At 37.5% G+C, this 27,022-nt stretch overlaps 1 protein-coding gene across 5 annotated transcripts; it reads left to right on the top strand.

Moving 5' to 3' along the window:
* Window positions 1–3,403: 3,403 nt before the first annotated feature.
* Window positions 3,404–27,022, top strand: Elmod2 (ELMO domain containing 2). 5 transcript variants are annotated; one of them, XM_013160344.2, is made up of 10 exons: window positions 3,572–4,425; window positions 4,526–4,589; window positions 4,671–4,820; window positions 6,835–6,863; window positions 11,799–11,896; window positions 13,179–13,308; window positions 15,529–15,662; window positions 18,322–18,390; window positions 18,859–18,992; window positions 23,395–27,022. In XM_013160344.2, exons 2-10 carry the CDS (start codon window positions 4,526–4,528, stop codon window positions 23,538–23,540), a joined length of 954 nt encoding a protein of 317 aa, XP_013015798.1. In that variant the 5' UTR covers window positions 3,572–4,425; the 3' UTR covers window positions 23,541–27,022. The 5 variants fall into 5 exon arrangements, with proteins under 5 accessions (XP_003476875.1, XP_013015798.1, XP_013015799.1 ...); XM_013160345.2 differs by having other exon boundaries at window positions 4,526–4,553; XM_003476827.5 differs by lacking the exons at window positions 3,572–4,425; window positions 4,526–4,589 and adding an exon at window positions 3,404–3,565.

Below are 27,022 nucleotides of genomic sequence, written 5' to 3' on the forward strand. Positions count from 1 at the left end.
TTTACTAGAGCACATTAATTATATACACAATAAGGGGCTCCACTGTGACATTTCCCTACAAGTATATATTTTGATCTTATCCACTCTGCTTTTGCCCTCTCTTGGCCTCCTCTTTCCTATTCTGTTTCTCTTATATTTTCCTAAGTCTTCTTTTTGCTTTCATACCATACTTTTTTGCAGATACTTCATATGAGAGAAGGTTTTCTGCTGCTTGTCTTTTTAAATCTGGTTTATTTCACTTAATAGGACACTGTTATTTGAATCCACTTTCTTACTAATAACATGATTTCTTTCTCTTTGGCTGAATAACACATCACTGTGCATATGCGTTCCATTTTGTTTGTCTATTCATCAGATGATGGTCACCCACATTGATTCCATAACTTGGCTCTTTTGAATTGTGCCACAGTAAACATGGGCATGTGGGCATCCTTTAAAATCCTTTGGGTGCATACGTCAAGGAGTGGTATTTGTGGATCATGAGCTATTTCTACTTTCAGTTTTTGAGGAACCTCCATATTTATTTTCATAGTGAATCTACTGTTTTACATTCTCCAAAATAGCAGGAAGTGTCCATTTTCATGGGCACTGTTTTTATGAGAGCCTTGCCAACAAATAAATAAGCTCACCCAAATCATGAAAATTTTAAAAGCCAAAATTCCTAGTAGTTGCCACAAGGCGGCAGTATTATATTACAACGTCTGATTCGAATGCATGCTCCTGTCAGAAATTTCTGAGTCCTGTAAATGCATGGAAATGCTAGGATTTCACTAACATATTTGGGTCAGTTTTCCATAGCTAGCCAATTAGCCTCTAGAGTTGTTGTATCTGCCTTTTTATTAGCAGAGTCCTGGAGTGAGAGTAATGGATTATTTACTATTTATAGAGTCTCTCTGGTGGCTCAGTCATTTTTATATATTTCACCGATAGGGCAGGTTCTGAGTCCAGTGGATTAATCAACATTTGGTGAGTCATACTTGCCATTACAGGTCTTGAGTTTTTTGAAGTTTCTCTTTCCAAGAGTGAGTCTTCATAATGTCATCAGTATGATGAGTTTATTTTTACAGTGGTAATGCCTAAATACAATCTCACCAAACTGTGCAGTGAGTTGGGAAGGTCAGAAATCCTTGGGGAAAGGCCATGCATATGTATTCCATTTCTCCTCAAACTGTGCTTGCCTTCTCTTTGAGTGGATTTAAGTGGCAGCATTGATCTAATCTAGACTTCTTGTATAACTTGTACAGTGCCTGGTATAAGCAACACTTGTTTAAGGCATAGAAATGATGTTGTTCAAATCATAATAGTTTAGCATTAACTCTAAAAGCTTTTTTATTTTCTTCTAGGCCACATAGGATTAATACAAAGCATTAGTGGAGGTTAGCATTTCTGTTTTCAGTATTTCTTAACAGAAGATAAGATTTTTCTTTTTTTGCCTGATTTTGACACTCCCTGATATATATGGTAAAGAACTATTTGAATAAGTCTCAGGGCTTCCGTTTTGCATATCTAATTAAAACTATGTGAAGGGCATACTTAGCTGTTTCTTAAAGACATCTGGCTTTAAATTGGTGATAACATGAACCTCATATCCATTCTAATGATGTATGCAGGTAAAAATAAGAACTGGATTTTTTCTTTCTTATTTCTCCATCTGCACTTAAGTAGTAATTCTATTGCTATCTACCGTAACATTTCCATGCATTCTAAACTTTAATTTTTAAACCTTAATACTGTATTGCCTTTCCATTGTACTAAATGCATTTAGTACCTTTTGTATCATCATTATGCTAGAAAACTCCTGAAAGTTTTCTACTGTCTTCTGCCACTTGATGTCAATAACATCATACATCCTTGGACTCTTTTCCAGGAGTCAAATAAGGATATCTTCTCCCTCACATTAATCATCCCCTACAGCTTAAATAGATGAACTAAAACCACTACCAAGTGCTAAGCACACAGTCAATCCTTTACAGTCATGAACTCTGCATCAATGGATTCAACCAGTTGAAGACAGACTTCAACTGGTTAGAGTCAATCTCTGTGCCATTTCAGAGCTCCTCCTTCGCTGTAAAAATCACATATAGACACTGAAACCTGGCTTCTTCCAGGCTGTCAGCTTTTTCCACTGCCCCTCTCCCACCGCGATGAGTCTATCTTTGCTAATACATACATGCTTTCACTTCTACTTCTGTGTGTTCTGCTCAATTCTTTGGGATACCGAGAACCTAAAAGAACTACAAACTTCAACACTTAAGTGCCTAGTGTTCCACAATGGGTATCTTTTTAAAATGCTGGTTGAGATGTGGAAAATTGTGTAGTGCTTGCTTCAACTTGTGTTCACGAGGAGATGGAGGAAATATACCTGTAGGTACTTGCATAGAATATATCTGAAGTATAAATAAGGAGCTAGCAATGATTGCTCCTGAGCAAGAGTTCTGAGGAACCAGGAGTCTTGGGTGCGGTGAAGGAGAGTTATTTGGAATGCAAATTGTTCGTTGTATTTATTGCTTACTCCCTGCCTGGCTTTCTTCTTCAGCCACACTAGCCTGCTTGCTGTTTCTCAAATATTTCAGATATGCTCCATTCGAAGCCTGTGAACTGGAAATACTTTCTCCAGAGTCTGTCAGAGTCAGAGTCAGAGTCCCTCCCTTATTTCATCCAGTAAGGCTCAAATGTCACTATTACCGACTTTGCTGATGACACTATATCATGACTCACGCCCCCATATCCCTTAGCTAATTCCCCCTAACGTCCTTTTTAGTAACAGCTGGCACACTACATATTTGCTCCTTGGTTTACTGTTTGAATCCCTTTTGCGTTGTAACTGTTTCAATCCCGATGTATTATAGATAACAAGCATTTTTCTTCCCTTTTCATGCGCGTAAATTAATTCTTCGATAGAAATAATCGTTAAGGAATGAATGTTTGATGAATTAACAGTTTTATGTTTATTACGAGAGGAAAAAGTCCTACGCTCTCACAATGCAGAGCTCTCCTTATTTGCCACTTATTGGCCATGAGCAAGTCAAGTGATTTGAGTTCCTTTTCGTCATCCATAAAATGAGACAATTCATGGTTACTTCACAGAAGCTTATATATGAGAATGACTACGTAACCTTGGCGATGTGAAAGTTACTAAAGGCACGCACCGTTGCTTCAGTGCTGGCTGCCTAGCAACAGTACAGTAATGCGTTCAATATTAAGGAAAAGAGGTGCCTCCAGAGCAGCTACCAAAAGACCTCGCTGGCGCTGGGCGTGTCTCTTTGGAGTCGTTACCAGGGAAACCGCAAGGACGTCTCCAGAACGGGCGCACGCTGTACGCCGCGGCTGCCCTGGCCCCGCCTCCAGTGTGGGCAATAGGTGGAGCGCTGGCCAATCGGAAGGGGCCCTGGGGGCGGGACGCGCGAAGCCGGGGAGGGAGGTGCGGCGGCCTCCCCCCCCTCACTTCCGGGTCGCGGTGTTTTCAGGGGACGCTCCGCTAATAGCGTCGTTTCCGTTGCCGGCTGTTTGCAGTTGGGGAAACCGAGGCAGCTCCAGCTCCCCCTAGTTCTTCCGCTCCTGTGAGGTGGCCGCTGTTTCTTTTCTCTCACCCTGCGCTGTTTCCGTGCGGCTGCGCCGAGGGTGCGCGGGTTTGCGCGAGCCCCGCGGCGTCCTGCGGGAGCTCGGCGGGGCACCCCGGACGGCGGGGCTTTGTGCGCACCGCCCGCTCCGCTCCGGCCGGCGTGTGGGCCGGGCTCGGCGACTCCGCAGGCCCCGGCGCAGCGGCTCCTGAGGACCGGGAGAGCTGCGGCGCCTCCGGGCTAGCGCCCCTCCGCCGGGCTCTTCCGCGAGTCTTTTGTCCCGGAGCGCGGAGTTGTTATCGATGCCGTCAGAACCTCTTCGAAACGCAGGCTCCGCCCTGACCGGCGGGGAGCGCCAGTCCCCAAACCTCAGGCCCGGTGGCCCAGTTCGGAGCGGACGTGGTGTGGGGATGTTCGAGACCGCCGGTGACCAGCATTGTGTTAACGTAGCTCCCCTCATGCGTGACCCCCTGCATTTACAAGCCAAGAGTTTATTATAACAGCCAGGGTTATTAAGTGTGTAGGTTTTTATTTGGATTTTTTTTTAACTTACTAGGATTTCTGACCTTCAGTGAATGGAAGATGAATCAGGGTGTGATTTACTCTGTTTTCATCTTGGGTGCTTCAGTTTGCTAGCCAAGTGTAGTGTTTTTAGTTGCTGATCTCAGCTGGTAATGGGACAGCTGAAACACATTATCCATGAGGGCGAAGAAGAGCTTATTTCTTAGCAGAACTGTTCAGATTTTTGGTATATTTTAATTGTCATTTAGGTGGACTGTTCAGTCCTAGTATTGGGAAGCTGTAAAGTACAGCACAATTGGTTCAGAAGCGCAGAACATCTGCTGTCATTCTTTTAAGTCACTAGGTAGGTTGAAGCAGTTCTTCTGATTGTTACAGTTTTTAAAAAGCGACACGTTGACATTTATCTAATTAATCATCTTGTGTATATTACATCTTTTTCTTAGATGCCTAATGAAACACAATCACAAAACAGTGAGTTAATAGATACTAAAAATAATTTGAGATTTGGTGAGTTGGATAAATTGTAAATTTTTTTTCAGTTTTAAATTCAACTTAAGGTCATTAAGCTTGTATTATTTCCTTCCCCAGGGGGAAAAATGTTTCTTTCCTTGTGGGAGTTCTTCTATGGGCACTTTTTTCGATATTGGATGAAATGGCTCTTACGACAGATGACTGGAAAGTGTGAATTACAACGAATTTTTGATACCTATGTAGGTGCGCAAAGGACACACGGGATAGGTAATGTTATTAAAAAAAGTAACTTCGAATGAATAGAAATAGTGACAGCGTACTGTGTATTCTGGTCAAGTCACACTGGATTTCGCTAGCGGTGTAATTTATTTTTGAACCCTTTCAGTTCTAAAATATAGAAAACTATAGAAAAACTATCGAAAAAGAAACCAACTGTAAGTTTGTGTCAGGGCAATTAATGATCTTATCTGGCTCAAATTTATCAGTTGTTTTTTCAATTCCAACTTGTTTTCTGGAGAAAACTTTTCGTACTTCATCCTGCATCCAAGAAAACTTCTGTCCTGCATCTTGTACTTTTGGAATATCCTGAAAGGTCCTAACCCCTTTTTACGAAAATGAGAAGAGTGAGGTGATTTGGTCTAAACCCGTTTTTATACTTGGCATCATTCACAAGGCTTTTAAATTTCTCACCCGTTTTTTAAAGGACAGTGATAGTGTTCAGCGGTCTCTAGGAAACATTGGTAGTCTCAAAATTGTGCTGCCCTGTATCATAGGTACGGGTCATAGCCACGTATGATTGTTAAGCGCTTGAAATGTGGCCCAGATGTGTCACAGCTGTCGAGTAGACACTAGATTTTTCAAGATGGTAAACATCGTTCAAGATGGTCTTCATCGTTTATATTCATTATATGCTGAAGTGATGTTTTGGATCTGTTGAGTTAAAATAATTTTATCAGTTGCCTTTTACTCTAATTTGGCTAGAGCAATTTTTATGGTACACCGGTGACTCACATTTTCACGTGCATTGTATTGCTGTTGGCCAGCGCTGTTCTCTTCTGAAATACGGCTTTTCAAGATTTCATTGTCCTAAATTAGAACACAAATGAGTGAGAAATGTGGTTTGAAGTCAGTTTTTAGCCAGTGTAGGAAGACCTGAGAACTGCTACTGTTCATGAACACTGTATAAAGTGGAAAAATCATGAATTAAGCAGATTCTCTTTTGTGTCAAACAAGTGTACTTTAAATGAAAAATCATCCCCATGAAGTTGGGGGACAGGGAGTTGGCATTGGAAGGTGCATCTGAGATGATGTGGAAGAATGACAGAATGTGCCTTAGGGTGGTTGAAGCTTCACTACTTTTTTAGTTTTCTCACAACTGCTGGTTGACTTAAATTACTGCCTGCTCTCTTTATTGGCCCTTAGAAGAACAAAATAACCTCTTTGATAGGAAATCTTAGCAGGCAGTGTTGCTAGTTTTTCATAGTGTGGGGGACATATGTTGAAAAGCCTTATTTATTTTGTAACAGAAGACCTTTTTTTTTTGTTTTTCAAATTTTTAAAATTGCAGAGAAAAAGATAATTAAAAAATATGCCAGACTTTTTTTTTTTAACCTAGGTTCTCATGCTTACTGGGAAAGCACTTCACTGAGCCACACTCCCAGACCTTTTAAAAAGTTTTTGTTTAGAGACCAGAACTCTCACTAAGTTGCCCAGAACGCCCTTGGACTTGGAATCTTCTTTGACTTTCTGAATACCTGGACTACAGTTGTGTGCTGCTGAGTTTTTTTAATAGACCAGTACAAATTTTCTGGTCATTCTTGAAACATGCCAGAATGAAGGAGCTGTTTTATTCTTTGATTAGAGAGTAGTTGGCCACATAAATCTTTGCCTCTTTGTTCTTGTAGGATTCACTTGCTAGCACCTCTAAACTGTTACACCTGGAGGCTAACATAAAGTAAAAAAATGTAGAAAAGAATGTAGTATTCACTTGGGTTTCTGGGCCCTGACTTAGCCAGACATGTCAGGGATCTATCTAGAAATAGAATTGGGTAAATAAGGTTGGTGTCATCGTTTGCTTTGCGTTGTGTTTGGTTGAGGATTTTTGAGTGGTACCTACTTTAGTTCTATACTATAGAAATAAATTTTAAAATGTTTTTGATGTTATTCGTGTAGAAATTATATCTTCAAACTGAAAGTAATTTATTAGTGGTTTGATTATTTTTATTCATGGAGTAAATGACAAACAGCATTTAATTGTTAACAATTTTTGTTTTAATTTCAGAAAATTCTTTGACCTATTCCAAGAATAAGGTAAGATCATACTAAGAGAATAAGTCTAGAAAACTTGAGCATATTTTTTTCTTTAAAATAATGCTTAAGCTTTAGAATTATTTTTACTATTCTGCTAATGTCTTTTTATAAAGAACATTAGATGGCTTTTCCCTCTTTGGAAGTAGTGATTGCGTTCTGAATGTTTTCTCTGTATGTATGTTTTTCATGCACAGTGAAGTTTCTCAGCTTGTCCTGTTCCAAGGTTTTACTCTCTTATTTTGCCTTTAAGAGTTGATAGCTTTGGAAGAGGCAGGGTCTTAGGGAAAAAATCTTCTCTAAGACCATCTGAGGACTAGTTATATGAGAGAGGAGCAAGCAGCTTTGGATAAAGAAAACCCTGCATCCTGTACTTTTGGAATATCCTGAAAGGTCCTAACTCATGCTGTGTAGTCTTAGCTTTTGCTATGTAGCAAACTATTACAGAGTCTCAGGAGCAGAAAACATTATTTGTTACTCATGTTCCGTTGATTTGCTGGAGAGGCTTACAAGCTGGTGCCAAGTTCAGGTCTATTCATTTGTCTTTGCTCGAACACCCAGGTGGGGGAAATAGTGGGTACTGATGGAATGATCTCATAATGAGTTGCTAGAGGCCCAAACATAGAGACATATTTTAATTCTCTTGTATCATGTCTATTAGCATCCTCTTGGTTAAAATAAGTGGCCAAGCCCACTTCAAGAAGCAGAGAAAAGGGTATTATGCCTCACCATAAGGCCATGATGCTATAGGCAGGTGGGTGTATTATTGACGTACAGAGCTGTGAAAAGCTGGGACCAGTAGTTAGTCTACCACATGCTGTTACTTTGCTGTATTCAGAAGTTTTCTTATGTGTGGATTGTTTGATCTGACACAGAGTGTGGGTGATCTAGATCATTGTTTGAAATCCTATTAATGGACTACAATTAGCATTAAACAATGAAAGGAACAATAGAAAATATTAAAAATTATTGGTCCTTGAGATTAAATATTGCTGTATGAAATTCTTAATTATATGTGTGTGTGCATCTCTTTTTTTTTATATCCATGTATATGTTTGTATTTGGTCATAATGTAAATGCTAATCAAGATAAATTTGACTTGCTACTATTGAATGATACTGATACGAGTTAACTAATTTTTGCTAGAAACAGAATGGTTGGTAAGTGTTGTAGGGATATGTGTTATGTTCTAGTGAGTATCCTATGAACTAGTGTTTTACTTAGTCTTTTACTAATGTATGGTTTATGTAAAAATAACTCATATACCTGAATGTCTAGAGTCCTCTTTTGTTTAGAATCTTAAGGGGCAATTAATTTTTTTTTTTTTTAAATGAGAATGTGGGGCCCAGAAAGCTGACAAGTTGCTGGTTCAAAAGTCTAATTATAAGTATAGTTCTCAAACTTGAGCAGAATCTTCTGGAAGCTTATTAAACGGCCCCAAGATTCCTACCCCCGGGATCTTTGGTTTGGTTCTGATTTCATTTCTAACATGTTCCCAGATGGTGTTATTAATGCTCTTCCGCTGCTTGGGGAACAGCTTTAAGGGTCTTTATGTTAGTATGCTTTGGGGGTCTGCTTAGGATCCAGCTGCTCTAACCTTGTTTCTGTGGGAGACAGTGCATTTCCCAAACTGACCACATGGTATTTCAGAATGTCATACGTTTGGAACTATTTGGGTGGTGAACTCCCTAGAATGGATGGTTCTGTGAAAATGCACTTACTTGTAGCTTTGAAATTAATGAAGCTATAATTAAGCACTTCACGCCCTCAGTTTGTAGCTTGTGCCCTACTTAGGAGTTAATCCCCTCAGGTCCAGCTGAGCCCTCGGCCGGAAGTTACAGCACCACCTCTGCTGTCCCCCAGAGCTCCCTGTGGCCCCCTCTTCATCTGCTGCTCTTGGCCTTGCTCACTTGTCATCACCAGCGTGCCACTTTACATTCCAAACAAAGTCATGATCCTGACCCAGAGCCTTTGTGCTACTTCTGTGGAGCCAGATGTTCTTCCTCCTGCCTTCCGTTCTTCGTCAGCCGTCTGCATCTCTCCAAGTGTTCTGACCTCATTCTGACCACCACCTGCTTAAAGTCAGACTCTTCAACACTTTCTTCCTTGGTTGTTTCACTATCTTTTACTTTAAGTTTTTCCATTCTCTTCTGGCCAAAAGAAAAAAATAAACTTCTTATCTTGCTCACTGATGCAACATTTGTATGTACAAAAGTACCTGGGGAGTAAGCTTTCTGGATAGAAAAGGAAATACAGAAGGATGAAGAATAGCAAGTAAAGGAAAATTTCCTTTTTCTACAGATAGAGTCTGTGGTTTTTGTTTCATTTTCCATTTATAGAGAAGTTTTGGAACTGTGATGGTGTCATGTGTGTTAGTGTAACTCATTCCTGTAAGGGATTGTAGGGACATTTTTGGTCTCAGAATTTATTGTTAGATTTCGAGTGGTAGAATTATGCCAGGCTTAAGAACATAAAATTTACTTGACCAAGGACGGATGTGATGACTACCATATATTCAACATTCCACTGAAGGCTTTGCTATCTAAAAGAGAAACAAGGCTTGATACTCAGTGTAGATAGAAAAGAAATAGATCAATATTGAGCATGATGATAAATAGAAGTTTACCAAAGGTAGCGTTACATGTGGACTAGAGTGTTTGGGAATACCGAAGTGATGGTGATCAATTAATGAAAAATAACACGCGTTTTAGTTCTTATTTAATGGCTGTTGAAAAGCTCTTTTGAAGAATAAATATTAAAATTCTTATAATTTCTCATTAAAATATAAATTGCTGATAGTGTTTTGTGGATTGTACAGCAAGTGTGTAATGACTGAATTAAATCACAGGTGCTTTTTTTGAAGTTTTGAACCTCAGGCAAACCTGTCAATATATATAGGAAGCTTTATCAGTTTAAACGTAATTCTTGTGTATCTTGGATCTCATTTGTATGTTCCACTTACTTTGTAGAGAAAATCTATTGTGATTTTGTGATGTTTCTGTTGCCCAGGTCTGTATTTTATTGTATGAGAAAATATGTGTGTTCGGATCCTGATTTAATCATTTGTTTGGCTTTGTGCAAGCCACTCATTTTCTCATTGTAAGAAGTGTTAATATATGATTGTTTGAGAATTAGAGACAGTGCTATGAAAGCAGTCTAAGAGAATGCCTAATATTAATAGTATCAATGATAATGCAATTAAGTTGCTTATATATTACAAGAGTTTTAGAAGCATTTATGAAAATCCGTTAGAAGATTAAGCATTATGAATGATTGCTTGTGAAATAAAAGTTGCTTTTTCTTTAATAAGGCTGATTCCTAGAGTAAGTGATCTCAAAGTGATCTTGAGGAGTTATGAGCTGTTCTACAGTGGAAATTCTTGACTGTTAAAAATTGAGTCTCGTTTACTTGTTTTCAGATTAGTTAAACATCAAGATTACTAAAAAAAGAAAATCTTCAAATATCTAGCAGATAAATATCTGAATTACTCATGGATCAAAGAAAAATTCACTGGGAAATACAGACAGAAAATTAAACCAAATAATCATGAAAACATACCAGAATTTGTGTATTTCACCATTGGAATTTTTGAAGGCCTGAAATCTAAAAAATTATTTTGATAGATTTCAGTATCCATTTATGATTTTAAGACTGTTTTTTTTTATATGTAGCCCCTGACTACCTATGCAGGGGACTCCTATGAAAAACCTGCAGCTAACATGATAGAAAACACTGAGATACTAAATTCTGCCGACATTTGAGAACACAAGAAGTATGTTGGTGTTTTCTCATTGTATTTAGCATTGTCCTAGAGATCCTGGATAGTGAATTAAACGAGAAAAAGAAGTCTGAGTCTTAATAATTGCACAGAAGCTGAGTGTGGTGGTGCACACCTGTAATCCCAGCACTCAGGAGGCTGAAGCAGGAGGACGATTGTGAGTTTGAGGCTAGCCTGAGTTACAGAGTAAACTCAAAAGCCAGCCTGAACTGCACAGTGAGACCTTGCCTAAAAAAAAAAAAAAAAAAAAATCAGACAGAAAGAAGTAGAACTTAATTACTCAGTGATACAATTGGGAATTTACAGAAACCGCTAACTTGATTATATTACTGATTTAATAGTGGCACAGGACAAAGTTTCTGTATGTTAACAAACTTTTGGACAATATAAGGATAATACCACTTTCAGTAGCATCTAGAAATATAAAGTAGGGAGATATTTAATGAAAGAGATGTAAGACTGCATTAAAACTGTTGGAGAACATTTTTAAGTACAATGGAAAGATACCTTCATCCATTGGAAGACTCATTATCATTAAAATTTTAATTTTCAAATTGAATTTTTAAGAAAAATAAAATGGAACAATATATTATAGCTGCTAGTTGGAAGAATGAGTATTAAAATGTTAATTCTCAAATTGACCCATGGATTTAATGTAGTTATAATAAAAATCCCAGCAAGCTACTGAAGAAACTGACAAGCTGGTTGTCAAGTTTATACAGAAAGGGAACAGACCTAGAATAATGCAAGTCATCTAAAAGAACTCAATTCAAACACTTAGAGTGCAGTGCCAGACTTAAAACTTCCTCAGTAAATAGATGAACAAATGAACCACACATAATAGAACCACAGAAATAAACCACACATAAGAGGTCATACAATTTTTGATGAAGGTGTCAATGAAGAAAAGTTTTCAGTAAATGGTACTGGAATAACTATATCCATATGGAAGGAAGAAAACAACTCTCAACCCCTATTGGTGCTTTTATTTTATTTACATACACACATACACACACGTTTTTGGCCCCAGGAAAATTTGAAATACAGTTGGTTTCCTTCTGCACTTTAATATTTTCTTCGTAAAGTTGATTAAATCCCTGAGAAATGTACCTCTTTTACCTATCAGAATTTTCTCATTCAGCTTTCTTTCATGTCAATAGATTTTACAGAAAGCAACACAAGCAGTTGAGAGTGAAGTGGATAAATATGTAGAAGATATAATGAAGGAAAAAAATATTAACCCCGAGAAGGATACCAGGTGTGTTGCCTTCACATTATTATTAGTAGTAGTAGTAGTATTAATACTATTTTATAATGTGTTCACAGTTTGTCAGGTGTAGAGATCACATGGCTTTAAAACTTTGTAGAGATAATCTAATTCAACCCTTTCACATCACTACAGGAGCTATTGAGGTCTGGAGAGGTGGAGGAAAGCCACAGGGCTAAAACCTGTGTCTGCTGGTTTCCAGTCTAGTGCAGTGATCAGCATACTATCTGGCCTCCTTTGGGTGCTTACTGTTACTTTCCCAAGGTTAGATGACTGGCTTTTGTGTCTGGCGAGGTCCCTCGGCTCCTCGGTCTGAGTCAGGTGCATTGCCCTGTGCTTGCATGGAGCGCTCTGCTATGCTGCAGGCACCCATGTGCTCTGCTCCCCGAGAGGAGGTTAGTGGAGTGCTGGGTTGGTTACACGCGACACCTTACATGCCAGATGAGCATGCCAGACGTGGACTCACACGCTCTATTGTCAGATATGTACTGAGGGAAGATGTAGGGTAGCTTTTGGGATGTGTGAGATGAGTAGAGGAATAAGGAAAACAGGAAAATGGGAAAGAAATGACAAAGCCAGAAATGTAGCAGGGGAGTTAGTGATGTGAGGATTAGTTTGAAGGATACTTTAAAGACAGGGTGAGGGAGTGGGCACTGTTTGATGTGTGTATTGTGTGTGTGTGTGTGTGTGTGTGTGTGTGTGTGTGTGTGTGTGTGAGTCAGACCCAGCACCTGTGCCTGCTAGGCCCCCTCTCTACCCTGAGCTACATCCCCAACCTTTGATGTGTGTATTGCTGGCAGAGAGAGGTGGGTCAGAGGCTGGTGTGCTCTTGCTGGGGAACTAATGGTTAACGGTGTTGTTCATCTAGAAACCCCCTACCCTGTTCTTTCAGAGAAGATAAGCTGTTATAGTCAGGAAAATGCAAGTGACCTGTCACAGAGCTGTTTGTTATTCTTGGAGGGTTAGGTCTGTTGTTGGTATCTGGAACTAGAGATTTGAGGATGTATGAGGTCGCCCATAGGAAACACTGGAAAGGAAGGTCAGGTCTTGTGACTGCAAAGGTTTTTGACCCTATCACATCCTCCTGGGCCCTGTATTACCATATTCTGCGTAATACTTGGTATATGTTGAGTGTTTAAGGAGACTTTTGCTTCTTGTTGAATTAAACTGAAACTCAGGAAATGCTTTCTAAATAGACACATGAGCTACAAGCTATGCAAGGTATTACTTTATTGTGATAGTGTGATTTTTAAAAAAGTTTTAACATTTTCAGTTTTAAAATCTGCATGAAGACATGTTTGCTACAGATAACTGGGTATAAACAACTCTATTTGGATGTAGAAGACGTGAGGAAAAGACCATATGATTCTGATAATGAACAACATGAAAAGCTACTCCTAAAGGTAAATTTTGTTTTTGGTATTTGGAATTGTTGAACATAAAATAATTAATTAAGCTTGAATTAAGTAAGGTCTTTGTGCAAATTCTAAAGGCTTATTTAGCTATCCAGTTGCTTTACCCCTTAGAGAATTTTATTATGTTAGATTATATTGATACAGAAAGATTTTTAGTCAGCAATATTTATAATTTCATAAGCATCATTAAATTAATGGATTTTTTTAAATCAAATGAATTTTATTTTAATGCTTTTAATTATGAAATAAATTATAAAAGATCATTTCAACCAAAAAACTAGATTCGTAAACCTTAGATTTTCACAGCACTTTTTATGTAGATTGCTCCTATTTGGCATTATTTTTGGCTACTCTCAAATTGAGGCTTTGTATATTCCTTTATAAGTTATTATGTAAATCTTTTAAGATTTATGGAATGTTACTAGACAATGCTACAATAGACTTAAAAACCTTCCTGTTTGTTATTATTGAAGTATAAGTAGATAAGATAAATGAAGTGCCAAAATTCAAGTGTGTTAGTCCTTTAAAATTAGTAAACTTTATACATCATTCAGTTTTAGGGACAAGGGTTTTAAGACGCAGAGAAGATGAAGTGATTCACTTTAGTAGTAGATGGTAGGAACTAAAAAAGAGAAGTTTTTTCTGTCCTATATGCCTGTTCTAATTATCATTTTTAAATGATTAAAGAATACTGCACATATACTTGGACCTAGGAGTCATTAGAACCAAAAGTGGAAAGAAACACTGAGAACATCTAAAGTAAGAGACACAGGTTTAAAAATAAAAGTTTTTTTTCTATGAAAAGAATAAAATATATACTTCAACTGATTATAAAATTAATATATGTTACTTTTGTAAAATGAGGACAATACAGGTAGATATCTCAAACTGTTGCATGGATTTTCCTTTTGTATTTAAAGTGTTTAAAGTAATATCTGACACACTGACGATTAACCACTGTTTTCTGTCCTCGTAGTTATTTTTTTTCATTTCAGACCTTTTCTATACAGTACTTTCCCATTTAAAAGGGATAAGATACAAGTGCTAACATTACCATAATGATTCATTATAAAATTTGATGCTGCAGGCAGAGAGCCAGTTCTTGGCAGTGACTTAAGCAGCATGCGTTAACTCCACCATCTTCCTGGCTACAAAGCTGTGGAATCCATGTGTACAGCCCTCGGGCCACCTTCACTAGACCTAACCGGTATTAATTAGTATATAGATTCCAGAGTACCATGTTATCCTCATGAAATCAGAATCTCCAGGGATGGAGGCCACAAATTTGATGCTTGTGCATATTAAACTAAACTTTGAGTTCTGCGGATTACGCACTGCAGCTCTCACATCACCCCTGTGATACTCCTTGCTGAATTTGTGAGGAGATGTTAACATGAACAAATTGTGTGTGTTGGTAATAAAAGTAAGGACAAGGTAAAACCTAGTTTAATGACTAGACTTTGCAGGTAGAGCCAGTTTTTAAAGGAAGGTCACTAGTCTTTACATTTTATTCTAGGTAATGTGATACTTTTATTAGGAATCCTTTACTCAGCAGTGCTGGAAATGGAGTGAAATGGAGGGGGTGTTGTATTTTGTACATTCTCACAAACTTTTTGTTAAATCGACTTCTGTAAGTCTGTTTTGCTTTGATTAGTTTTGTCGGTTTGTAGTATCTGATAGCTGTAATTAAATTCTGTCTTTAAAAGATATTTATTTGAAACCAAATCATACATTTTTCTTCTAAAACTGAAGATTTATAAAGTAGTTATTAGTTAGGATATTGAGTTGATGATCCTCTTCCTCAGACCTGGTTCCATCCTTCACATTAGACCTTAATCATCCACTATTACAATACGGCCAAGTGAAAGACACAGTTACCCTGGAGCTCTCAGGCAGACAGTTAATTCTGGTACATGTGTAATAACAATTCATTTATTGAGTTGTTATTCTCAGTTTTTGAGGTTTCTTTGTATTATTTACTATCTTTTCAAAATGTATTTATAGCAGTCATTTGAGTTAAATATACTACGTTTTTTAGAGAGATTGAAAAGTTTTCTATAATTAATCTTTGTTGAACTACTTGTGATAGGTCTACAAAAGTTTTTTAATCAAAAGCATCCATTACTAGTTATGTAAACCATGAAAAGGAAGGTGTCTTTAAATTCAGAGCAGCACTATTATTTGTAATACGGAAGCATGTTTACACAGCTTTGGAATCTCCTGATGCCCACGGTGAAGCTGACAGCTAGAATCTCCAAGCAGTGGGCTGACATTGGTTTCCAGGGGGATGATCCCAAAACAGACTTCAGAGGCATGGGCATACTTGGATTAATCAATCTCGTGTAAGTGAAAATAAGGTTTGTTTTCTCTTACAATGAATTATGTGTAATTTCCAGGCTAGTTAATTTGTAATAAGAATTGATCTAGTTATTTCATACAGTCTCTGAATTTTAATGCAGTGCTATAGGTATATGTGTGGGGGTGGGGTGGGGTGGGGAGATTTCTTACTAGTGTTTCTGTTCCCTTTCTCTTCTTGGATCCCTGTCTGGTATTCATTTTCATCGTGCATACTCTTTTTCTTACTAAAAATATCCTTTTTTTCTCTGGGTTCTGATTCCATTTAGGGAAAAACAACTATATAAGATGATTAAAAAGTCTTCATGTGTGTTCTTCACTACTTGTCATAACTAATGTAAATCCCTGATTTTTCAGAGCCAACGCGGACTTGCTCTTCCTGCTTTATTATTTATGATTGTGTGCATTAGTCGAATCCCAAAACATGCGACTCAAGTTGTAAATGATAGCCAAAATTATTCTCGAGAACAAACTGGAATATATAATTTTCTATTAGGAATTGCAGGTTCTAGTGTTTGGGCCTGTCCATAAATTATATTTAAAGACTCTAAGGTGTCTACAGTGGGAGGCCAACTGCTGATTCTTACTGTGAAAAAATTCTGAAATTGAGCTAAATTGGGTTACTACTGAGAAAAAATATTTGGGTCAGTATCAGGAGGGCTGTTCTGGGGAAAGAGGACTTTATAGTAGGATTTCAATATCCACAGTTCCTTTTCAATTACAAAAGTATGTGATTTCTTGAAATATTTAAGCTTTATAGGCATTTATGTTCTGAATAATTCTTAGAGATAAACAACACAGTAATCTTAATTTTTTAATTATAAAATGATCTCTCAGCATCCATCTGAAGAGAATTTAGTATAAAGTTTGAACAATTTAGTAGAATTTGACTCTAGGTTGAGGCCAGGGATTCTAGCAAACCTTTAAATGACTTCCTGATATTTTTTACTCCACTTAGCACTAGTATTAGCTGATTTGAAATATTTCCATATGTTAGTAATTGATTGCCAACAGTGTACTAAAATGACTTAAAACATACAAGTGATTCTTCTGTAATTTGGTTTATTGTCTTTTGTATGTTAGAGGCTAATTACATAGTCAAGGAGTAGGCAAGCTATTAAAGTACTGTCATTTATTATTTTTAAATTTCTTGGCCTCTGTCACGTAGTCTGTTAAGATATTTTCCAGTTTTAAAGTACGTTGATGGTTTGATAAATAACCAGGCTAAAATAAATGAATGGGGATGGGTGGAGAAGAAGAAAGGATGTTGTGCAGAAAACAAAGTTGAGGGAGACTGAAAAAGTGTGAACAAATGAGGAAATGGAAACAGCAAAGCAGAAGAATCTGCAAGTAAAGGCCAAAAATGCACGTGGGGAGAAAGACTGGCGGAGAGGAGAAGGAGGAGAAGGGGAAAAATGGAAGCAGGTGTGGCACTCAGCACAGGGTACGTTCAGCTCAGTAAGTTCAGCAAGGGAATTAAAGGTGCTGTTTACGGATGAGGATAGCTTCACTTTAAAACAGCAGTATACACAAAGTATATGGAATGAGGAGTGCTGCACCAGAAATGAAATCTAACAGCCCAAGGATCAAGCGGAGTTGGAGCCTTAGGAAAGCCTTGCCCTAGCAGACTTTTGGGGTTTACAGAGCTGTCTGGGGACCCGAGAAAGCTTTGTATGTTCTCTCCTCAGAGATGTATCCACAGAAAATCTGCACTGACAGAAAGGAAATTGGAAAGGCACCTGCAGTCTTAATTGCTCCTTCATTTATTGGCATCTAAGTTGACAGCCCCCTGTTTAAAGGGTGGAAAATTCGAGCTGTGGAAGAAGAATGAAAGTGTGTGCCACTAGTCCATGGAAGAAAAAAATAGGAAAATTAGAATTTTCTATACTTTGAGAAAATTTTAATGAACTCTATGCATTAAAATTATGCACTCTACAATGGAAACCATGAGAATCAGTGTTTTATTGTCTTCTTGTCAGCATCTGTCCAGTTGTGTGTGTGTGTGTGTGCCCACATGCGTGTTTGTGTGCACCATTGATTATGAAGTGAGACGAAAGTTGAACAGATTTGGTCCTATCTTTAACAGCTCAAGGAGGTTGCATTAATGTAGGCCAGGAGGATGTGTGAACTTGCGAATAGGTATCTGTGTTTCTCCCGTACCTAATGCTTCTGTTTTATTGGCAATAATGTAGTGTATCAAGTTTTTAAAAAGTTTTTCTAATAAGTGGAACATTATTGACTCTTTTGATTGCACTAAAAATGCCACTAAACATTACATACTTAGCTTGTAGTAAAGATAGTAAGCTTTGATGAAAGGAAAGGTCCCAAACAGGTACATTTTTGACTGATTTATAGAAACAAGCAAATGTTTATAAAAATCTTTTTCTATAAAGACGAAGTCACTGTATGTGATTTTTTAAAAACATATTTTACAAAATGCCAAAGATTATGCTTGTACAAGATAGGCTTAATTCTTAAGGATTATTTTGAGTCAGAAACATGAATCACTGAAGTGATTTGGTGTGGAGAATGAGATGATTATGGCAATCTAGGATTATGACTTTGATTATAGTGATTACATCTGGATATTGTTACTAAGTTTGAATGACATAGGCTCATTTCATTATTTTTCTTAAACATTTTTAGGTATTTCAGTGAAAATTATACCAGGGAAGCTCATCAGATTCTTTCCCGCTCAAACCATCCAAAATTAGGGTAAGCTGGATAACATTAAAAATGATTAGATGATTAAATGCATTTGAAGGCATTTCAGGATATTTCTTTCAGGGTATCATTTCCTAAAATACTATTTTAATAAGAACTTTATAAAAAATATTGGATGAGACATTATTTTTAAGGAAAGATGTGATCATAAGCTGTTTTGTATATACAGTAAAACTTTGGTTTGCTAGAATAATTCATTCTGCTCATAACCCAAAGCACTCGTATATCAAAGCAGTAAGACAGAACCAGTTGTGGTCATGTGACATTCAGCATGCCATACTACTTGCATTACAGACATTGCTCATTTATGGAGTTAAAGTTTATTTTTCTTAATATGAAGAAATTATTCTGAAAGCAATATTGTATCAGAAATGAAATAGTCACCTTTTATTAATTCCTTACATAGTTTGAATTTATTTTATGAGCCATCTGGTATAACTGGTAATGTTTCTGACATAGGTATTCTTATGCAATAGTTGGGATCAATCTTACAGAGATGGCTTATAGCCTACTGAAGAGCGAAGCTTTGAAGTTTCACCTCTACAACTTCGTTCCTGGTGCGCCCACAATGGAGCACTTTCACCAGTTTTACTGTGAGTATCAGGGCACGTTAATACTGGATCTAAGAAACTTTAAACCATTAGGAAGGTGGAATACCTATTTTGATTTAATGTAACAAGTATAAAGCTTACGTTTATCATTTTATTATCTAGGATCTTTGAAAGCCAGAAATAATGGAAGATAGATGTCTAGGAATGTATTGTACTTCAGGTTTTATATTTGCTGATTAAAAAAAAGTTTAGCAAGGCAGTTTTTACATGTATGCAAGTTTCAAATTCATGCACTTCCCTAGTAAGTGTAAAATGAGTTTTCTATCTTTAATGCTGGTTAATGACTAGGGTAGATCATTTACAGATTATTTTTCATTCTTCTTGTAAGGTCAGGTAAAGGAGCTTTTGACCCCTCTCCTTGCAAGTGCAGGTTTCCTTGTGGTAGGCAGGGATGCTGGATAACCACTCCTGAAGCAGTGGCCATCGGCACTGTTCATGAGCTTTCATTCTGCTGACCGTTGAGCCCAGAAGACTTAGTCCAGTAAATGCATCCCCTGAACTACTGCTCAGAAGCAGAGAACTGGGATCTGTGGGCAGCATGCTTCTCCAGGCACCCTCTGGTGCTCTGTTGCCCTTCATCTGAAAACCTTTCAAATAAGTGCTTTTCTCATTTCTTCACCTCTAGTTTTTTATCCTATTTTAATTTAGTTTCTCTCCTCACTCCATGGAAACTCATTTTCTCAATATTTTTTCATGCCTCATGCAACTGCTGTGATTTTTCCTCGTGTTACTTGTCCTTTTAGCAGTAGCAGACTTTGATGTGATCACACCTTTCTCCTGGAAACATTGTCCTGGATTTTCTGACACTGCTATCTTCTAGCTCCTCTGGATTTGCCACAGATGTGCACAGCCTTGCTAAGTGTGGGAGCTCCGAGGAGCCCAGGCCTCAGCCCGCTTCTCTCTGTAGCCCTCATTGTCTCCCTGAGGGATCTTGTCTAGCCCCCAGCTCGAAATGCTATCTGTGTACTATTAAGGCTCAAACAGAGCGCTGTAGCCCAGTTGCTCCCTCTAGCTCAGCGCTGTGTGTTGGGACCTCTTTTCTTAATTTGATGAACGAGCCTGTGGGATTGGGGCCACAGGGTGGAAGCCAGTGTACAGTGTCTTCAGGTGGACGGGCAGGCGGTTTTCCAGGTCCCGAATGACCAGCCTAGATGACTGTACCTCAGCAGAGTGAAGATTCCTTGCAGGCATGAGGCGCTTTCTTTTACCACCTGAAGGCCATCATTGCTGCGCATACCCTCCTGGCCTCTACTTCCTGACTGACCTGGAGATTGGCTGCATGCCTTACCTGCCCCAGATGGAAATAACAAAGCTGGGTCTGCATAACCCTAACACATCTATCCAGAGATGATGTTTCTGCTGTGAGCTGGAAAGAACCCTTGCCCTCAATTTGCCTTGACTCAGACACCGCCAGTCTTCTTTCTGGGAGGCTCAGTCATTTTAGCAGATTTTCATTCAAGTCTACATCTTCTTTCACCCATCGCACCAGTTCTTTTCTTTCAGCTCATTGCTGTGGAACTGAGCACCCCGCTGCACACACACTTGTCTTATTTGATTCCTCGTCCCAAATCTCTCATCCCTCTTCTAGCGTGGGCTTGAACTCCTGTTACTTTGTCACCTAGTATCCCATGTTAATATGGTACATCCTGTTTGATGCTGCTCTTAAATATAAAACAGGTTTTTTTTTTTTTTTCCGAAACAGAGTTTCATGATGCAGTTCAGGCTGGCCTTGGGCTCACTTTGCAGCCCAGGCTGGACTCGAACTTGCAATGATCCTCCTGCCTCAGCCTTTTGAGTGCTGAGATTACAGGCATGCGCCACCACATCCGGCTCTATAAAACAAATTTTAAAATAATCCAGAAGCTCCCTCAAATAAGCAGTTTCCTGAGTTTAACTAAATACATGAGGATAGATAGGGAAACAGAGCAAAATGTCTTTTGGTATTTTTCCCCTAAAGATTGGTCACTTGAGGATCTTTCAGTACTGTTATTATTCTCCAGTGCCTTTGACACCAGCGTCTCCATTGGGTTCTGTCTGGGAAGGGTGCCAAAGTCCTGTCCAAGCTGGGAAAATAAAGTCTTCTCAGTTGCCTTGTTTCTGTCGGTTCAGGTCCATGTAACAGCTGTGGTTCATCATACCAGCAGTGAAACCTGCACTTTCCAGACTTACTCAGATATTGTAACACACACATAGGAGCTCTCCTTGTAAGCAGAAGTTTCAAAAAAATTTTTTTCATGCCATTTATCAGTGGAAATTTCATGTGTTAAGGTTTTGCGTTTCTTTAAAGGAGCCTTTTCCACTTGGTATAATAATTTCAAACCTTGTATTTTGATTATACATAGAATTTCTTGTATCTTTTTTTTGAGTAATGAGTCCATTTATTTTTAATAAATCAGCTCCAAAGTCATTGTTTTTTTTTTTTTCAGAACAAAAACTATAAAGAGATTAGCTTTCATATATTTCCTTGTGATGTGTCTTAAACTCTCTTTTTAATCCTCCTGCTTTTATGGTGATGGGGTTTTGTGTAAGGACTGGGGACAGTAGTGGTAACATAAGTCTCTTTGTTCCACTGTCCCCTTCTTGGCTAGGTGAATTGTGAGCAGGTATCCACAATCACCTTGGGGAGCTGTGATCTCCTGGTCCAGCAAAGGCTCGGGGTTGCAGGGACATCCAGCTTCCACATATCCCTGTCTACCATGCCTCTGTTCTAGTGTTTGAGGACCAGAGACTTGTGGTTTGGTGGGTTTCAAAAACCAAGTTTCTATAACCAAAAAGTTGTGCTTCAATAGCAGATTTATTGAGGGATAATTTTATCCATTGGAAGTATTTCAGTGAATTTTAATAAACTTACTAACTTGAACAACCACTATCATAATCCAGTATTAGAACATTTCTCTTAGCCTTGTAAGATGCTCATGGTGGCTTACCATTAACCCCTACAGGAAATTTGAAGTTTAGAAATTTTGTATGGGAATTTCTATTAAGTTTATTTTAAACATCTTAAAGTCAAATGAAAACTCCATGTGCTGTATCGAAATAGCTCGTTCCCATCATTTCCTAAGTGCTTTGGAGTCTAGGTGGCCCTGCCAGCTTCCTAGAAATTTGACACCATTTTTTCTTGTAGTTTCCTGATGTTTTACTAAATCAGGGTAGCTATCAAAGTTTTGGCTCCTTGAGTCAGTTTCTCTTGGACACCAACATCATCGCTGTGAAGCAGGAAGTATCTAGGACTTGAGCATTTTGTTCCAGCCTGTAGCCATTTGAATGGGCCAGACTACTGACAGTAGTGGGCAGGCAGTTCACAGAGCATCAGGGAAAAGAGCTACATCTAAGAGGCAGAGGTAATAGTAAAACCAATGGCATATGTCGTGAGCTTTGGATGGTTTGCGATTTTTCCTACTAGAATATTAATCTCTTAAGTTCTTTTATCCACATCTCTATCAGAGTATTGGGGGTGGAGATGAGGGCCAACACAGACTCAGTTTGTATATTTATGTGTAATTTCTATCTGTGCTGCTCTTGTGTGTGTGTAAAATAAGTTTTAAGGAAATGAAAATGGAACACAATATTTAAAAACTGTTACATGATTGGAAAGCCTTTTAGAAGGGGCAGTGGGGTTCTGATGGGAACCAAAATTCAGTTTATGCCACAGGCTGCTTACAGATGAAGTGATGTGGCCGGCCACACCAGTGGCCTCTGGAAGCCTGCTCCATGGGGTGGGCTGGGGAAGCAGTGTAGCTTAGGCCAGGCCGACACGGGGGAGGTGGCACACTGTGCTCACTGCTGGTGTGTTTAAAATCAGTGGTTCAACAAGGACATTTGATTGACTTTTAAACTTACATTTAAATTCATATATACATGTGTTTGTTTTCATGAGATGTTTTCAGCATATTGACAGCTCACCTGGGTAATGTATGAAAATGCTGAAAAGCAAAAATGTTAAGCCATTTCATATTTCATGTGTTCTTTTCAAAAAGAGAGTACTGGTAGTCCATTGATGAACATGAATAACCTTTAGATTTAGAAATCAAGTGGTAAATGGAAACAGCTCGCCCGTCTCTGTCCTGCTCCACATTTTCACATATTTTTACTTTTACACTCCAGACTTCCTTGTCCAAGTCTCTTTGGAAAGTTCTGTCTCCCATGTTTGAGGGGTTTTGTTGATTTTTGAGACAGTGAATGTATACTAAATATTTTATTGAAATTACTGTTTATTTTGACCATAAAAATATTTCTTATAAAGGTTTCCAGATTTCTAATAGTTCTAAGACTTTTTTGATAACTGTGTCCCAATATGGAATTTGAAAGGTTATGTACTTTCTGAAAATGTGATGATTTTAATATAATTTTACTGTTAATGACTTTTTTTTTTCTTTAAATACAGGTTATCTTGTCTATGAATTTGATAAGTTTTGGTTTGAAGAGGAACCAGAAAGCATTATGTATTTCAACCTGTATAGAGAGAAGTTTCATGAAAAGATTAAAGGACTCTTAATGGATTACAATGTAGCACTTACTCTAAAAATATAAGTCATCCATAATAGTTTCTATTTCTACCACATTTTGCACACACAACAGAATTTATATGTTGTAATAGAAATTATCTGATCAGTTACACTCTTATGTATAATTTCCTACAGAAATACTTCAGAAATTCTATTTTAAAAAGCTAGTGGACAATCAGTGTATGTTTACAATTGTTTATACACTGTTCTCCAAAGTTACCTTATCCTTCCAAAAATCCCTTCTGTAGAGCTATGTGAACTATAGTTTGGAGCTTGGGATTTAGTCTGTTAGTGTGAGTCAGGTATTTGTATCAAATTGGTTGATTAAAATGTGTACAAATCAATTTTCATTTTTATGTGTTATAGCTATCAAGTTGGTATCTTTAAAAGCTCTTAAAATTTTTTTTTGCTTTTTAGTCTGCAGATGACTGGTTCTAATTTGCTTTGTTTTTTTATTTCTAGGCTGGTTAACTGTAAAAGCAGTTCTTTGTTTTTTGTTTAATTGGTGGTGCTGGGGATTGAACCCAGGCCCTGCTGCATGCTAAGCAAACACTACTCTTCCACTGAGCTACATCTGCAACCCAAGAGTAGTTCTTTATGGCTTTCTTTGTTTGCATCTCAATCACTTATCAAATGACACTTTATTAGTAGTCACAAAAATACAGAAATCTCTGGCAGGATAAAGAATTACGATCTTTTTGTTTCTTGGAGATAACTGGAACATACAAATAATGAAAGAAAGACAGTATTGATTTTTTGTTTTTAAATAACACACTTTAAATGTCAGTGTTATATTCAAGTTTAAAGGCATTTTCTCATCTTTAGAATTTACTTTTTTTGAGGTCTAAAAAAACCCAGCCTTATTTAGTGCTTTAAGTGTGAGGGCCTCCGTCTGTATTGTTTATTAAAAGAGATGTATTTGCTAAGAAAGTCTTGATTGCGTTCAGAAGACAGTTTCTCTTAAAACAAAGCTGTCTCTGGAACAAGAAAAGCCTTTTAAAACCTTAGTTAAGCACCGTTGGTCTATGTGACTTTGAAGTCTGCTTCCCTTTGCTCAGACCCCGTGGTGTTTCTTGGAAGTGTGTGGACCTCACGTTTGCAGTCCGGGGGTGATAAAGCAGCTTGAGACTGATGACTGTGCGTTTTATATAGCTTTATTCTCCTAAAAGCTCAGGAGGACAGCAAGTGCTGTCGAGGATGATATGGGATGAGATTCTAATGAGAACAACTTCTTTTGGTGTGTTTTGGAAGTTCGTACTCCTAGAAAGACTAAGAGAACCGAAAGCCACGCATGGTAGTACATGCCTATAATCCCAGCACTCAGGAGGCAGAGGCAGGAAGATTGCCACATGTTTGAGGCCAGCAAGAATAGCCTGAACTACATCACGAGACGCTGTCTCAAAAAACAAAAAAACTAATGAGTTTAAGGCCAGGAAAGTTCATCGCATTGCTACATTCTCCTTAAACCCTTCACAACCCACTTCTTAAAGACATGATTTAATTTACAACACGATATCGTACACATCTTTTAGTGTGGTATGTCTTGAGTGTTTAAGGAGTAACTTGTATATGATACAGCAACATGTAGTGCTTTTCAAGTCATTTTGCGCACCTTGACATACCTCTCCAAACTCATCCAAAACATGAAATATCCGATTGGAAAATCATAGATACAGTGTTAAAATTATTTTTTTCTTGATAAGATGAAACTATTTTTAAAACTTTGTTCTTTTTATTATAATAGTGAAAATTAACTTTGCAGTATGATAGGAGTTTAATAATTTCTTATAGGAGACTTTTCAACGTTGGGAATATCTTCACTTAGTTTTTTAAAAATATTCTCATGATTTATTGTCCAGCTAGAGCTTTAAGATGTGTAGCAAAATTCTGATAAGCAGATGTTAACCACTGATGTTCATGGTAAGCAGTTGTCAGTGTTTAATTTTTGTGCTAAAAATGTTTATCTTTGTATTTTGATCTTTCAAAAACAGATCTTGACACCCATTTAAACCTTTGTCAGTATATGTATGTAATTTAAAAAAATGCTTGAAGTAACAGAAAACCTGTTAAGTCTTTTCCCCTTCTAGGGAAAGAAAAAAAAAATCTAATATTTCAAGAAAATGTCATTATAAAGTTTGTTCAATAATATGTTCTTTAAATTCATCTCTGTACACTACAGATAATGTTGTTTTTGCTTAAATTATCATTAATCATTTCAGACAGTTATATAACAGATTGATCTAAAAGCCACAATAAATTCTAAGACTTGGTAGTCTGGAAAGGCAGCCTGCCAATTGTAAATTAGAATGTAACATGAGCTCTTTGATTTATATGTGATAGTGACATACAAGACAAGAACAATATAATTGTTTCAGCCTTCCTACTTTCCTTTCAACATTGTGTTAGAATTTTACATAATCTTAAAATTCACATTTAGAATCTTTTTAATAAAATGCCAAGGTAGTGATAAAATATTATTTGGCATTGAAGTAGCAGGAAAAATGTTAGTGTTAGCATCAAAAAAGTCAGATCAATGTGGAAATGAATTTTTGTGTGTGCCAGGTTTAAGAGCTTGTGCCAGTGACAAGAACAGTCTAACAGAGACAGTTAACATCTACAGTTTAAACGTGTTCTGAAAGACAATCTTTGAAGAAATGTGATGTCTGTAAACCTATACCATTCCCTTGTAAATAAATGTAACATTGATTTTTAAAATCTGTCTTAAACTGGCACTATTTAAAGTTTAGAAAACAATCTTTTTCTTAAAAATGCTCCTGTTTTTTTTCTATTTTTAAGAGCTAGTTGAATTTGTATGTATTTTTATGTTAAAATATACGTGCTCTTCACTTTTATTCCATGTTCATAGTTGATGATATGCTGTTCTCCCCTTTGAGAACAGTGAAATTGGATTTGATCTAAAATTTGCTCAAAGGGAAAACTACATGAGCATAAAAAGTGGATGCTCATTTCTAGACACACTGTCAAGGCACAGAGAAGGGGACATTAGGCTTGCAGGCAGTAATGTTTATTATCCTTGAAATAATGACTAGGGGTCAGCAGGGAATTTCTCAGGATGAATGGTCTACCCTGCTTCCCTAGGAACATGACTTGGGAGGCTTAGTTTCCATTTTCATGTTTATGAACATCTCACTAGCAATCTTTAATTAAGATTAAAAGATTAGCACCCTGAAAGAAATCATGACTTGTGTTTTTGTTTTGACTGTCTTCAGCTTTTCATGGAAAAAACTAAAAAAAAAATGTAGTGCGGGTAAGACCCAAGTACTACAAACTGTTACAGAATGATTCTGTGTTTTTGTTAAGGCATTGAGCAATATTTAAGCACTAATGTTCCCTGGAGGAAAAACTGCCAGTTGGCAGTTTAAAGAAAGAAACTTTTTGTCTACTTTGGATAATCAGTTGACTTCTTAAGTAAAAGCAGTAGTGTGTAATGTGATGTCATTTTGTTTGTGATGTTAAGTGAACAAATAAAAAACGTTGAAATTGTAA

Source organism: Cavia porcellus, unplaced genomic scaffold, assembly GCF_034190915.1.
Source record: "Cavia porcellus strain 051 isolate PalLab524CR breed Dunkin Hartley unplaced genomic scaffold, mCavPor4.1 scaffold_14, whole genome shotgun sequence".
NCBI lineage: Eukaryota > Metazoa > Chordata > Mammalia > Rodentia > Caviidae > Cavia > Cavia porcellus.